The 16,852-nt window shown below is 41.8% G+C and overlaps 1 protein-coding gene across 1 annotated transcript in view; it reads left to right on the top strand.

Moving 5' to 3' along the window:
- Positions 1-16,852, top strand: part of LOC126456635 (leukocyte elastase inhibitor-like) — a 43,799-nt gene that overhangs the window by 12,204 nt on the left and 14,743 nt on the right. Inside the window, exon 3 of the mRNA XM_050092379.1 lies at positions 10,581-10,703. Coding sequence (XP_049948336.1) covers positions 10,581-10,703 — 123 coding nt within the window. The remainder of the gene's footprint in view (positions 1-10,580; positions 10,704-16,852) is intronic.

Consider the following 16,852-nt stretch of genomic DNA (forward strand, 5'->3'; position numbering starts at 1 on the left):
TCCCTTCTTTAACAGTTAGTTAAAAGGCCGATGGATGGCAATGGCATACCACCTCCAACAGGACCATGCCTACTAAAACACTGTGGCGTTCAAACAATTTTTGGGTTGATGACAGCTTCACTTACTTTCTGCTCTTCAGTTCGTTTTCGGATAGCTTTGGTGTACGTTATTATCACTGGGGCGGCGTGTACAGACTTTTGTTTCCATGTAGCATTTAGGTCACCCGTCTCATCCCTGTATTTGGTCATCTTCTCATTACAGTTAACTTGCAAATTGTTGATGTAGAGAACAGTGAGGTATCATCGGAAAAGACTTAGTTACCTTGCTGAATTATATCATAGATCGATTAGAAGGAATTGTTTTATTGGTTATCATGATATGGTTCCACTATTTACTATTATTATTATTATTATTATTGTGGGCAATTCTCCTTTAGGAGAGCGCTAGCATCCAATAAGTTTTCTTGCCTATTTTCTGTGTCTGTCTTCTTTCTTCCCAACAACTGTTTGTACATTTGCTCAAATTTATGTTTTCTGATGTTTTCTCTGTATCTTTTCCAGTCTGTCATGTCTTTCGTAGAAATGTTCAGTCTCTTGAGACGTTCCATGGTTTCCTTTATCCAGTTGGCTTTCATGATACTAGCTACCACTACGTTAAAATATTGTTGGTCAGTCTGTTTCGTTCTGTGTCCGTACAACTTTGTCGCTCTGTTCATGATGTTTCAAATCGTCTCTGTCTGTTCGTAAAGTTCTTTCGTCCGTCTTTTTATGCGGATCCCATCTTTCTGTACTGACCTTTAGATATTTCTCAGTATTTTCCTCTCTTGTTTTTCTGGCTCTTAGATTTTCGCTCTTTCTTTGATTGCATATCCGAGTTTTGAGCTCATTTTCCGTGCTTGCAGAAAATAATAACGAATTATGGACGGGTCCGCCTTTTTGCAAGTATACAAAATTATTGTTTTAACACCCAAACATTTTTCGCCACTGTTGTAGCATCCTCAGTGGCTTTTTTTCTTTTATTCTCCTGACGTACATTCACACACATTATGTTTAGGTTAGGAAGTATGTTACATCGGATTATGTTGTTACTAGTATTTAAATTATATATGCATTTAAATTATATATGCTCCTTACCTTCATTTTTCATCGTGTCTGCCCTTGACTGCGAACTGAAACCAGACACAGATCTAGATTAATACATGTCATCTGGAAATATGAGAGATAATAGGAAGTCGTCTGCACTGAATTTTTGTGCGTAGTCCAATCTTTAAAATCTTTGGACTTAAACTGCAGTATTTGACTTGTCCTGATCTGTGAATAGTTTGCTTCTGTGTGCCAAACGTGGTTTTATGAAGCCAGGCTGGCCTGTGGACATTGGGAACAAATTTTGTGAACTTAAGTACGGAGAACTATTTCGTGTAGATTGTTATTCGTGGATTATGTTTCGCATTTTGACAGTGTTTACTCACGCTTTCTCTTGCTCGTTTGTGAATGCCGTGTCTCGCTTTGTTGCTATGGCCAAGACAGGACACCACCACAAATTCCTACCTCTTCATCTCAGAGTATCACTTGCAACCTACGTTTACAGGTATTTGTTGGGTATACTCGAGTCTTTTTCTTCATCTGCAGATTTGCCCTCTACAGCTGCCTCTAGTACAATAGGCGTTATTCCATGATGTCTTAATAAATGACTTATCGCCCTATCTCTTCTTTTACTTTGTGTTCTCCATATGGTTCTTTGATAGCCGATTCTACTAAGCACCACCTCATTCCTTATCACGCAACCTAATTTTCGTCATCCTTCTGCACTGAAGCGCCAAAGAAACTGGTATAGCCATGCGTATTCAAATACAGAGATATGTAAACAGGCAGAATACTGCACTGTGGTCGTGAACGCCTACATAAGACAAGTGTCTGGCGCAATTGTTACATCGGTTACTGCTGCTACAATGGCAGGTTATCAAGATGTAAGTGAGTTTGGACGTAGTGTCGGGACACATCATCTCCGAGGTAGCGATGAAGTGGCGATTTTCCCTCACGACCATATCACAAGCGTACCGTGAATATCAGGAATCCGTTAAAACATCAAATCTCCGACATCAGCGCTGCCGGAAAAAGATGCTGCAGGAACGGGACCAACAATGACTGAAGAGAATCGTTCAACGTGACAGAAGTGCAACCATTCCACAAATTGCTGCTGATTTCAAAGCTGCACCATCAACAAGTGTCAGCATGCCAACTATTCAACGAAACATCATCGATATGGGCTTTCGGAGCCGAAGGCCCACTCGTGTAGGCCTACCCTTGATGACTGCACGACACAAAGCCTTATGCCTCGCCTGGACACGTGAACACATTGGACTGTTGAGGACTGGAAACATGTTGCCTGGGCGGACGAGTCTCGTTTCAAATTGAATCGAGCGGTTGGACGTGTACGGGTATGGATACAACCTCATGAATGCGTGGACCCTGCATGTCAAAGGGGACTGTTCAGGCTGTTTGAGGCTCTGTAATGATGTGGGGCGTGTGTAGTTGGAGTGATATGGGACCCCTGATACGTCTAGATGCGACTCTGACAGGTGACACGTACCTAAGCATCCTGTCTGATCACCTTCATCCATTCATGTCCGTTGTGTGTTCCGACGGACTTGGGTAATTCCAGCAGGACAATGGACAGCCGATAAGTCCAGAATTGTTACAGTGTGAATCCAGGAACTCACTTCTGAGTTCAAACACTTCCGCTGCTCACCAAACTCCCCAGACATCAACATTATTGAGCGTATCTGGAATGTCTTGCAGCGTGCTGTTCAGAAGAGATCTCCATCCCCTCGTACTCTTACGGATTTATGGACAGCCCTTCAGGATTTATGGTGTGAGTTCCCTCCAGCACTACTTCAGACATTAGTCGAGTCCATGCCGCGTCGTGTTGCGATTCTTCTGCGTGGTCGCGGGGGCCCTACACGATATTAGGCAGATGTACCAGTTTCTTTGGCTCTTCACTGTATAACACCATATCTCAAACACTTCGATTCTTTTTTTCCTGTTTTACACAGTCCATGTTTTACTATCATACCGTGCTAGTCAAAACATAAGATCTCAGATATCTATTCCTCTAATTTGGGCCTTGTTTGATACGAGTAGTCTTGTTTTGCCAAGGAATGCCCTCTTGGCTTGTACTGGTATACATTTTATGTCCTCCTTGCTTCGTTCGCCATGTGTCATTGTGCTTCCAGGTATTCCTTCAATTCGCCTACTTGATGGTCCCTAATTGTATTGCCATGTTTATCACTAACCTCATTTCTGCAACTACTCCCCAGTACTTTCGTCTTTCTTCGGTTTAATCCATATCTCTATCTTGTGCTCAGTGGACTACTCATTCAGTTCAGTACGTCATGTCATTTTTGATCTATTTCACTGAGGATAATAATGTCATGAGCAAATCTTATCGCTGATGTTCTTTTATCCTAAATTTTAATCTCACTTCTGATTCCATCTTTTATATCCGTCATTGCTTCTTCGATGTACAATTTAAAGAGTATGGGAGAAAAACTGTACTTCCATCTTACATGCTACTTAAATCAGTCACTCCGTTCTTGATCTTTCACTCTTATTGTTCTATCTTGGTTCTTATACGCATTATATATGACCTGTCTTTCCCTATAAGCTTCTTCTAATTTTTCTGAATTTCGGACATCTCTTGCCATTTTATACCGTCCGAGGCTTTTCCTGTGTTGATAAAGCCTATTCTCGTTTCCGTATTTTCTTTAAGTCGTACTTCGATTATCAAGTGCAGCGTCAGGACTGTCTCATTTTTGCTTGTCTGAAAGTCATGCTGATAGTCATTTAATAATTACTACATTTTTCCGTTCTTCCGGTATAAAAGAACCGCGACTCATTAAAGCGCTAGATCTCAAAAAGAGTCCGTTTTGCTCCGTCGCGTAGAGTATGAAAGTTCCATTTGGAAATCTCCCTGTCCCACAACCATCTCAACTGGCATTTTATTTAGACTACAGGAACAGGAGTTAGCAGCAACGGGCCGTGTCACCAACAGTCTGTTCAGAAAGAAAAATACGCAATGAAAAATTTATCTTTTATTGTGCAGAACTTATGACAACAGTCAACATTATTACCGACATCAGTAGCTATTAATAATTTATTCACAGATGAAAGTAATCACAGGTTCCGATATCTTGCATCCAAGTTCAGTAAATAGGAGACCTAAATAAGTTTTACCTATTAATACTGAGTAATTTGTTTTTATAGTACTAAAGTGCAAACTTTTCTGCCAGGAATCTGAAAATGTATTACTTGACATCGCCAACAAAATGTATCTTATGCATGGTTTCGAAATCAAGAAGGAATTCCGACAAACGGCTGATAGGTTTCTTGCTAGAGTCGAGCAGCTAAACTTTGGTGATTTAGAACAGTCCAGGAAAACAATTAATGACTGGACTGAAGATAAAACTCATGGAAGGATAAAAGATATAATTGGAAAAGGTAATAGAGCTTTTAAAAACTGTACTTTTGTAAATTATTTTATTTTTTGCTACTTATCTGATTAAATGGAGATGATAAAGACCTAACTGTGCTTGTCACCTAGCAGCCAAAAGAAAATTAAGTCATTCATTATCCGATATTTTATTGTTTCATTGCTACATTATTCCTCGCAGGCGTATAATGGCTTCAAAGTTGACACTCGTTTTCCTGCAGTGTTAAAGCTTCTAAACTCAGTTTTGCAACGAGTGAAACGTAAGTACTAGTTTTAAACAAGACTTGTTGAAACTCTAAGTAAGTCAACATTGGAATGTACGGTATTAAACTCTAAGCGAGGAAAGGATTATAGCCCCATCCCAACCTCTGGTGGCCTGCACTGAGCTGCAGAACCACTCCTCCTCCCCTCGCCCCCCCCCCCCCCGCCCCACCACCGTCATAAAAAGTGCTAAGCCCTTAACTCGTCACGGTGAAATCTACCTATGTTTCAATATTTCAATATTGAGCCATATTTAGATCACCTAGTAGAGAGAGATGCCGACAGACTTCTAGAAATCCTTCATTGTTCCTATATCAAAGAAGGCAGCAGCTATAAAATGTGAGCAGTACCGAACTTTAAGCCTAATATAACATGCATATAAAATTCTCATAAAAATAATTCTGAAGAGAATTGAAGAGAAGGTGGAAGATATGCTGAGCGAAGATCAGTTTGGTTTGAGAAGGGGATTAGGTACAAGAGAAGCGATTCTGTCATTGAGACTCCTTATCGAAAAGCATTTACAGAAAAATAAACCAACTTATATTGCCATTGTAGACCTGGAGAAGACATTTGATAATTCTATCTGGCAAGAGATGTCCAGAGTGCTGAGGAAAATTGGAATGAAGTACAAAGAATGAGCTGGCACTGATTAGGAACTGTCACCAGGAAAAAGAAACAAATGTTAGAAAAGGGATGAGACAAGGATGTGCTCTCTCTTCTCTTATATTTAACCCCTACATTCAGGAAGCTATAGACCAAGCGCGAGAAACTACTCAGGTGGGGATCAAAATTAATGGGCAGAAGGTAGACATGCTACGTTATACAGATGATACTGCAATAGTCACTGAGACAAAAGAAGATCTAGAGGAAGTCTTTACAACGGAAAGGATTCTATGCAGTCAGCATGGAATGAGAATAAGTAAGAAAAGGACTTAAGTCATAGTCTGTAGTTCAGAAGCAGAATATGAACCTCTGAGAATGAGAATTGGAAGATAGGAACTGGAAGTGATAGAGAAATTTACCTAGCTGGGAAGTAAAATCACAAAGGATGGCAGAAGCTGGAAAGAAAATGTAAGCAGAACAGTACAGGTCAAAACTGCGTTTAATCTGAGGAGGAACTTAATCACCACCAAGAACATGTCTGAAAATAAGGAAACATATCATGAAAGCTTTCGGTTGAGGCCATATACGGATGTGAAACTTGGACAATGGGAAGAGATGAGAGAAGACGGCAAGAGACCCAGGAGACGTTATGCCATAGAAGAACGACGAATATCAGCTGGAGAGTCAAAGTAACAAGTGAAGAGGTGCTTAGAAGAGTACAGGAAACCAGATCTCTGTGCAGGCACATCCAAACAAGAAGAGAAAAACTTCCGGGGCACAGCAACATAATTGGAACAGTAACAGAAGGAGCTATTAAGGGATGGAATCGGCGGTGGCGACAAAGCATATCATAGATCCAACAGATCATGAATGATGTTGAATGTAATGCGTGCGTGGAAATGAAGAGGAAGGCAGACAGAAGAAAGGGATGGCGCTCTGCTGCAAACCAACCTCAGGTTTGAACACTAAAAGAAGAAGAAGTGTCTCAGATCAACAACTCTCGTAAATATACTTACTTTGTGGTCATTAATTTGTCCAGATTCGCATGTCGACGTCTTTATTTGATGTTTGAGGTGCTGTTGACATTCAGTGCAAGATAAAAAAATATTGCACGACTTCAATATGCAGTCCTCAGTGCTACTGCTTATCAGAATCGAAGATGCTCTGTGTCATCTGATACTGTCGCTCCTAGCTGACTTAATTCACAGAAAAATTCTGCCAGAACTTCCCACTTTAGTAGAGGCACCTTCTATTATTGTGTTGGCTGGTGACGCAATTCTTAAGGCGTCTACTAAGCTCTTCGTCTTCCGGGCGGGAAGGAGCGCCTGGTCCCCGGCACGAATCCGCCCGGCGGATTTGTGTCGAGGTCCGGTGAACAGGCCAGTGTGTGGATGGTTTTTAGGCGGTTTTCCATCTGCCTCCGCGAATGCGGTCTGGTTCCCCTTATTCCGCCTCAGTTACACTATGTCGGCGATTGCTGCGCAAAAAAGTTCTCCACGTACGCGTACACCACCATTACTCTACCACGCAAACATAGGAGTTACACTCGTCTGGTGTGAGACGTTCCCTGGGGGGGTCCACCGGGGGCCGAACCGCACAATAACCCTCGGTTCGGTGTGGGGCGGCGGAGGGGTGAAGCGGACTGCGGTAGTCGTCGTGGGGTTGCGGACCACTGCGGCTGCGGCGGGGACGGAGCCTCTCCGTCGTTTCTGGGTCCCCGGTTAACATACAATACAATACATACAAGCTCTTCGTCAGAATGCCTTGTACACCAAATTATCATTTAAACAATTTCTCTCGCTCCATATTGAGTGAATTGTCTGGTGACAGCGTCTAGAGGAAACGTGACGCCGGCGATTTCTTTCACCAGCCATGAGTTCCGTTCTCCCATCTGTCTGTGTGGAGGCTCGTGTAGTCTCTCTGGCCCTTTATCATATTTACTTTTGTTATGGAGTTGTGGGGAAATGTAGGACTGTGGTGATTACGTGCACTGTATTTTACAGTATTTATTAACCACAACATACCTTAAACATACGATAAATATCATGTGGCACAAATAATTAAAATATAGCCCGAATGACTGTCTCGCTCTGCAGCGCAGTGTCCAATGATATGAAGCTTCCTCACATCTTACAACTGAGTGCCGGACCAACAGTCGAACTCGAGACCTTTGCCTTTCGCAAGCAAATGCTCTACCATCTGAGATATTCATGCTCGACACCCACCCGTCCTCAATGCTATACTTCTGCCAGTACCTCGTCTCCTACCTTCTAAACTCCACATAAGTTCTCCTGCGTAAGTTGTGGGACTAGAACCCCTGGAAGAAAGTATATTCCCGAGACATGGCTTAGCCTTACCCTGGGGGACGTTTTGGAATGAAGTTCTCGGCGTTCTAATCTGCCAGGAAGTTGTTAGTTAGGCCATACTCCGGCGCAGATTGAGAAATTCGCTCTTGAAACATCCTGCAGGATGTGGCTAAGCCATGTCTCCGCAACGTACTTTGCTCCAGAAGTGCTAGTTTCGCAAGTTGCGCAGGAGAACTTCTGTGAATTTGGATAGTAGGAGAAGAGGTACTGGCGAAAGTAAAGGAAAGTAAAGCTGAGACGACGAGTCCTGAGTCGTGCTTGGGTAGCTCAGTTGGTAGAGCACTTGCACACGTAAGGCAAAGGTCCCGAGTTCGAATCTCTGTCTGGCCACGAAATTTGCTCTTGTTGTTATTTTTTGTCATCAGACTTCTGACTGGTTTGATGCGCTCCGCCACGAATTCCTCTCCTGTGCCAACCTCTTCATCTCAGAGTAGCACTTGCAACTTACGTCCTCAATTATTTGCTGGATGTATTCCAATCTCTGTCTTCCTCTACAGTTTTTGCCCTCAACAACTCCCTCTAGTACCATGGAACTCATTCCCTTGTGTCTTAACAGATGTTCTATCATCCTGTCCCTCCTTCTTATCAGTGTTTTCCACATGTTCCTTCCCTCTCCGATTCTGCGCAGAACCTCCTCATTCCTTACCTTATCATTCCAACTAATTTTCCACATTCGTCTGTAGCACCACATCTCAAGTGCTTCGATTCTCTTCTGTTCCGGTTTTACCACAGTCCATGTTTCACTACCGTACAATGCTGTACTCCAGACGTACATTCTCAGAAATTTCTTTCTCAAATTAAGGCCGATATTTGATATTAGTACACTTTTCTTGGCCAGAAATGCCTTTTTTTTCCATCGCTAGTCTGTTTCTGATGTCCTCCTTGCTCCGTCCGTCATTGGTTATTTTACTACCTAGGTAGCAGAATTCCTTAACTTCATCTTCTTCGTGAGCATCAATCCTGATGTTAAGTTTCTCGCTGTTCTCATTTCTGCTACTTCTCATTAGTTTCGTCTTTCTTCGATTTACTCTCAATCCATACTGTGTGCTCATTAGACTGTTCATTCTGTTCAGCAGTTCATCCAATTCTTGTTCTCTTTCACTCAAGATAGCAATGTCATCAGCGAATCGTATCATTGACATCCTCTCACCTTGAATTTTAATTCCACTCCTCAATCGTTCGTTTATTTCCATCATTGCTTCCTCGATGTACAGGTTGAACAGTAGGTGCGGAAGGCTACATCCTTGTCTTACACCCGTTTTCATATGAGTACTTCGCTCCTGGTCGTCCACTCTTATTATTCCCTCTTGGCAGTTGTACATGTTGTATATGACCCGTCTCTCCCTATAGCTTACCCCTACTTCTTTCAGAATTTCGAACATCTTGCACCATTTTACATTGTCAAACGCTTTTTCGAGATCGACAAATGCTATGAACATGTCTTGATTTTTCTTTAGTCTTGCTTCCATTATTAACCGCAACGTCAGAATTGCCTCTTTCGTGCCTTTTCCTTTCATGAAGCCAAACTGATCGTCATCTAGCGCATCCTCAATTTTCTTTTCCATTCTTCTGTATATTATTCTTGTAAGCAACTTGGATGCATGAGCTGTTAAGCTGATTGTGCGATAATTCTCGCACTTGTCAGCTGTTGCCGCCTTCGGAATTGGGTGGATGATGTTTTTCCGAAAGTCAGATGGTATGTCGCCAGACTCATACATTCTACACAGCAAAGTGAATAGTCGTTTTGTTGCCACTTCCCCCAATGATTTTAGAAATTCTGATTGGATGTTATCCTTTCCTTCTGTCTTATTTGATCTTATGTCGCCCAAAGCTGTCTTATATTCTGATTCTAATACTGGATCTCTTCTAAATCGAATCCTTTTTTTTTCTTTTATGACGTCAGACAAATCTTCCCCCTCATGGAGGCCTTGAGTGTACTCTTTCCAACTATCCGCTCTCTCCTCTACATTAAACAGTAGAATTCCCATAGCAGTCTTAATGTTGCCACCCTTGCTTTCAATTTCATCGAAGATTAGTTTGGCTTTCCTCTGTGGTGAGTCAGTCCTTCCACAATCACTTCTTTTTCGATTACATCATATTTCTCATGCAGCAGTTTCGTCTTAGCTTCTCTGCGCTTCCAGTTTTTTTTTCAGTCCTCAGCGACGTGTATTTCTGTATCCCTGAGTTTCCCGTAACATTTTTGCACTCCCTCCTTTCATCAGTCAATTAAAGTATTTCTTCTGTTACCCATGGTTTCTTCACAGTTACCTTCTTTGTACCTATGTTTTCCTTCCCAACTTCTGTGACAGACCTTTTTAGAGATGTCCATTTCTCTTCAACTATACTGCCTACTGATCTATTCCTTATTACTGTATTTATAGGCTTAGAGAACTTCAACCTTATCCCGTCATTCCTTAGCACTCCTTTGCGTATTGATTCTCCCTGACTAAAAGTTCCAATTTTTACACAATCCAATCTATCCACCGTCACGAATGATGATGGTGATGACGAAATGATGAGGACAACACACCCATTTCCTGGCCAGACAAAATCCCCAACCCGGCCGGGAATCAAACCCGGGACCCCATGATACAGAGGCCACAACGCTAGCCGCTAGACCACGAGCTGCGGACAGCAACTTTCAGTGAAAGTATATGTCTGTATTACAACATCTCAGCAAGTAACGGTCTTGACAAAACTGCAATTTGCATTCTACAGTAACTGTTCTAATAACGGAACTGCCTCTAAAATCCTTTGACAGCAACGTTGCTAGCAGCTACCTTTGCAAATGGTGACAACACCCGGCACGGGGTGCACAGAAAGGTCGCGCTGGAATCCAGTCACATTCGCTAACACTTGCAGGTCGATCTCCAGATAAAACCGGCGCCCTCGCCCAGATGCAGTCATGGCCACGACCTGGCTGTTGCCTTTCAGTTCAGTTCTGGCCCACTACTTCGGGGCCGCTTCGCGTATCCTTCCGACTCGGTCAGTGCAGGGAAAAACGCAACCTCAATGTGGCCCAGTGGAGTAATTCGACTCTGCCATCATACTTAAATAGTTTACGTGTAATGCGCGAAAAACCAAACATTGCCTCAAGCTGCGGTCCACGTGGCCGCCCGGCGGCGGAGACGTCCCACCGACCGTTGCAAGTCTCGCACGAGCGCACCACGCGCTTCCGCGAATCGCGCACCATGTGGCGCGCTCGCTCTCCACAAAGCAATCCTTGTATTCCAGAAATATTCATCTAGTAACGGGGGTTTGTAGCGTCACAGAGTGCGTCGTGGGTCGTGGTTGGACAGCTCAGACGGTAGAGCATTTGCCACTGAAAGGCGAAGGTTCCGGGTTCGGATCTCCGTCCGGCACAGAATTTTAATCTGTCAGGAAGTTTCAACGAGGAACCAGTCATATTGACGAAGGATAGATGTAATGCTCTTGTGATTCTGGGCCCAGTAGGGCATTAAGTGCTTCTCACAGCCCGTGCCCGCGCAGCCGAGTGTTGTTACTTTTGTGGGCTTTAGTCCAAAAACTGCTTTGATGCAGCTCTCCATGCTACTCTACCCTGTCCAAGCCTCTTCATGTTTTAGTAACTACTGCAAGCTGCATCCTCCTGAATCTGCTTAGTGTATTCATCTCTTGGTCTCCCTCTACGACTTTTACCCCCAACGCTCCACTCCAGTAGTAAACTGGTGATCCCTTGATGCCTCAGAACATGTACTACCAACCGATCCCTTCTTTTAGTCGGGTTGTACCAAAAGTTTCTCTTCTCCCCAAATCTAGTCAGTACCTCCTCGTTAGTTACGTGATCTACCCATTTGATCTTCAGAATTGTTCTATGGCACCACATTTCAAAAGCTTTTTTTCTCTTCTTGTGTAAATGTTTTATCATGCATGTTTCACTTCCATACATGGCTACACTCCATACAAATACTTTCACAAAATACTTCATAACACTTCGATGATAGCAAAATTCTCTTCTTCAGAAACTCTTTTCGTGCCATTAACATCCACTGTACTTCAGCCGTCATCAGATAATTTGCTTCCCAAAGAACAACATTCATCTACTTGTTTAAGTGTCTCCTTTCCTAATCTAATTCCTTCAGTATCACATGATTTAATTCGACTACATTCCATTATTCTCGTTTTGATTTTGTTGATGTTCATCTTATAACCTCCTTTCAAGACACTGTCCATTCCGTTCAACTGCTCTTCCAAGTCCTTGGCTGTTTCTGACAGGATTACTATGTCACCAGGAAACCTCAAAGTTTTTATTTCTACTCCCTGGACTTTAATTCCTATTCCAAATTTTATTTTGTTTCCGTTACTGCTTGCTCAATATACAGATTGAATAACATCGGGGATAGGGTACAACCCTGTCTCACTCCCTTCTCAACTACTACTTCTGTTTCGTGCCTCTCGAATCTTATAACTGCCTTCTGTTCTCTGTAGAAATTGTAAATAGCCTTTCCACCCCTGTATTTTACCTCTGACACCTTCAGAATTTGAAAGAGGGTGTTTCAATCAAAATTGTCAAAAGCTTTATCTAAGTCTACAAATGCTATATAGTTAGTTTTGCCTTTCCTTCAACTAACTTCTTTGAGAAGTTGTAGGGTCAGAATTGCACGGCGTGTTCCTACATTTCTCCGGAATCCGAACTGATCTTTCCGAGGTCGGCTTCTACCAGTTTCTTCTGCACAGGATTCATTTTAGTGTTTCGCAGCAGTGACTTATTAAACTGGTAGTTCGGTAATTTTCAAACCTGTTGCCTCCTGCTTTCTTTGGAATTGGAATTATTACATTCTTCAGCCGAGCACTGAAAGTTTATTTGGTGAGATTCGGCTAGCAGTGCTTTTCCGTTTAGTAGTTCAGGGGTGCAGTGTTTGCAAACGTTGTGGAGTTAATCGTTTCGGTAACTGATGACCGCATTTAGTTATTTGATTTGTAGGATGCACTTTGCATCTGTGAACAGTATTTGTTCTTCCGAGTTCACTTTTCATTGGCACTTTCCGACATGCTCTTCGCTTGACCATTGGCAATATTCATTTCGCGATCCTAAAATTGGTGCCAAGGTCGGAATTAAACATAATTGTCTCTTTAACTTAGCATTCATTGGTATCTTGTTGGACTTTTTTCCACTTGAATGCATATTAAGGAAAATAAATAACATCTTCTACAGGCGAACACTTTTAATCACCAGTTAGATGCCTCTCTTAACTAAAATTTGGTGTCGTGAAGCTGACGTGTTTATTTCCTATTCTACTATTAACTTTTAAGGTGGGCCTACCCTGTTCAGTTCAGATTGCGCGTCTTGTTCATTACCTCTCAAAAGTAAATTCGCATGATCGTATGTGGAGCTTCACTCCGTTTTCAGATTACGGGAACTTTAATTTTGCACCTCAGGGGTATGCACTAGTACAACCACAACAATACCACCTCACACTTGACTTCGCAGATTCGCATAAAAAAGCTTCTAAGTTAAATAAGCCTTCAGTTTTTTTCTTATACTGAAATACTCTGCAGTGTTGTATTTCTTGTACTGAGGTAGAACGTATTAAAATACGAAATGTAACGCCACAATCGCTCCTGCTAAATGCATCTCACTTCCAAAATTTTCATAGCATCACTAATCGTTTCCTCTGTGGCGTACAAGGAGACAGGACGAACTCTGTTCGCAAAACGAAGGACTATGCAAAGTTCGCAAAACGATAATTGCGCAGAAGATGGCGAAATTAAGTGTCCTTGATCCGGCATCCTTACAATTCTTGCAAAGTGGGACACGTTAAATATACTGTCTTTCACAGTATTACAATTGAAGTGTTCTCTCCCGACGACTTTTTCGCCGCAGTACCAGTGATGTGGGAAGAATTAAGATCTTGAGTAAAAATGTCACGCGGCAGAGAGAGAACATAACAAGTAGGAATTATTTTTCGTTTTTATCTCGTAAGAGTCGTTTCATATGCATTATATTTTGTAAAATAAACAATGTAGCTTTTCTTGTAATCCTGTATATGATAAGAAAAGTAAAAATCTTTTTCCCTTTTCTACATCTGCTGGTTCACTTTCACAGACACTTTGGATGCTTAAACACTCATGGTGATCGTCAACGCGATTTACTTTATGGGTGAATGACATAGGGTATTTTCCGAGGACACAACAAAGCCTGCACCTTTCCATTTACCGTCCGGAACGACGGAAGATGTTGACATGATGTTCGTCGAGGACTATTTCTCGTATGCTGATGTAAATGAACTAAATTCGCAGGCTCTTATGCTTCCTTACAAGGTAACTCATAATTCTTTGAGTTTTATTTCTTCACGTAACTTTAGGAATGAGAGGTACTACTCGTGAAACTTATTATTTAACTTAAATAATAAGAAGTTCCGTAAGTATGTCAAAGGACAGTACTGCTTCAAGTTAAAAATGGGTCAGCTTTCAAGGCTGGTGTCAGTCACATTAAAATCTTCCTTAGTCTACTATCGCGTCATCCTATAAAATACTAAAAATATTAAAACGTTAAAACAAGGGACGGTTCGCCGTGTTGCATCGTCTGTCCTCTGGGTCCTGAGGAATACCATTGCAACACGGCCGAAACATCACTTATTTTAGTGTTTCAATATTTTAAGTGTTTTATGATGTTACAGTACATCCAGAACGATTTTGATGAGGCTGTAGGGCAAGGTCTAGTTACCTTCTTACATTAGCATTGTAAGTTGCATAGCATTGTACGCATGTTCTTATAACATTAATGGAGCAGTTCTTCAATTTTAAATTCCGAATTATTTTTTCACCATGTTACAAATAAAAAAAATATCGTAAATATATTTTGCAATAACCTAATCAGTTTAAATTTTCTTTTGCAGGGTTGTCGGCTGAATATGATGATATTGCTGCCAAAGAAAGTGGACGGTTTGCAAGACCTCGAGAGAAATCTTGACAGATTTGATCCCATGCAAGTTGTGAAGAGAATGACCAGTAGGAAAGTCGAAGTGCATTTGCCGAAATTCAAAATGGACTATTCCAAGTCTTTAAACGAGACTCTGATAACAGTGAGTTCAACATTTTCAAACTTTATATTGAGTAAGACAAAATTCTAGAACAACACTTCATGCAAATTGTGGCTTTACGTCACAAAATCTTTCTAAAAGTTTTGTACCACCCTCGACCAGTAGAGCTGAAACATATGGGGATATAGCGCTCCCGGTAAGGTGGCGTAAGGGCGTCGCATTCATTGGAGATTTTGTTGAAAAATAGGGTTTTGTAGCCAAAAGAATGGCGAATAATATGTTATATTGGAATCCTGAATAGAACCAACCTGGTCTCAGAAAAAAATGTTGCATACTTACTGAACGCCCCTTGTATATTTGATGTTCGGACGGGAACTTCAACCACCATCCTTTCCAGTACGACCCGTTTTACCATTAGGCCATCTCCCTCGGTAATTCTCTCGGACTGAAACTGCAATGATAAGGTATCATCCTGCTGCTGTACGCCCACGTTTTTGTTGGTGTACGTATAGTCGAATGGTCAACCACTTAATCTAGCCTTATGATCAGTTTCATATCCACGGAACTGTGGTTACTGGTGAGATATGCCTACCATAATTTCCATATTTTTAAGATTATCACACACTTTGACGATGTAACGTTGAAGCCAACTCATCACCACCAAAAGTGGTTCAAATGGCTCTGAGCACTATGGGACTTAACATCTGTGGTGATCAGTCCCCTAGAACTTAGAACTACTTAAACCTAACTAACCTAAGGACATTACACACATCCATGCCCGAGGCAGGATTCGAACCTGCGACCGTAGCAGTCGCGCGGTTCCAGACTGAAGCGCCTAGAACCGCTAGACCACCGCGGCCGGCCATCACCACCCTCCTTCGGTTTACTGTGGTAGTTCCGTGTTTTCAGCATCTCCGTGACGCTCTCCTATGGACCAAACAAAGCGGTGACTATTCGTTCTGTCCTTGTTTGTATACTTCAAAATCCACTGTTAGTCCTGTTTTTTTATGGATCTCGCACACTTCAGCAATATTCTCTTAAGAGCGACACGAGTGATCTGTAAGCAATCTTGACGAGTTGCATTGGTTAGCGTCCTAACAATCAGTCGCTTTAACTACCACCGAGCCTGTATGATCGTTCCGTTCATGTGCCCACATATTGTGACACCCATATATTATAAGTAATTGACCGATTACAATTGCGACTCATTAATACTGCACCCATAGCACACTACATTTTTTATCGTATTGTGTAGAGTACACTTTTACATCTATGAACATTTAAAGCTACTTGCCAATCTTTGCAGTCCTGCGAAATCTTACTCGTATTAAGTTGTAACTGAATATTTGTATAGCTTTCATCAGGCGCTACTTCATTACAGACAACTTCGTCATATGCAAAGCAGTCTAAGATTGCTCTATTGATATTGTCTGTCAGGACATTTGTATAAAATAGGAACAGGAAGAATCACAACACACTCCTCTGGAGCAAGCCTGAAGTTACATCCACATCCGTCGATGACCCTACTTCCGAGATAAAATGTTGTGCCATCGCTACCAACAAATTCTCAGTCCAGTCACAATTTCGTTTGGTAACCACTTCATCATAGTTCAGATAACAAACGTAGTTGTGGTACTGAGTCAAGTGCTTTCTAGAAGACACGAAGTATTGCATCTGCCTCGCTACCTTGATCCGTGGCTTTCACGATGTCACGTGGTAAATGCTGAATTGCGATTCGCGCTTTGTAATGGATAATTGGTAATCCATGTTGTCTTGAGATCATTCGTTTAAAGATATCTCATTACGTTGTTTTCTCTCTCCCCCATCCCACTGTCTGTGTGTGTGTGTGTGTGTCTGTACTGTAAGTCAGAATCACATCAGGCATAAACGGCAATTTTTCTGAGCTGTATTATGTAACTCATGTATGCCAGCTATGGTTACTTCATAGACAATTTTTTTTAGAAAGTTTTGCTTTGTGTAAGTTTTCAATAACAGCTTGCAGGCAAAAATTTCTTTTATAAAATAAACACGTAAGAATGTAATTGCATTTCATTAAATTAATAAATTATCATAAATACTCTCACACAATGTGACAAACACAACTCACCGTTCCGTTCCATCGTTTGCTGCTTG

Source organism: Schistocerca serialis, chromosome 2 (genome assembly GCF_023864345.2).
Source record: "Schistocerca serialis cubense isolate TAMUIC-IGC-003099 chromosome 2, iqSchSeri2.2, whole genome shotgun sequence".
In the NCBI taxonomy this organism is placed as follows: Eukaryota; Metazoa; Arthropoda; class Insecta; order Orthoptera; family Acrididae; genus Schistocerca; species Schistocerca serialis.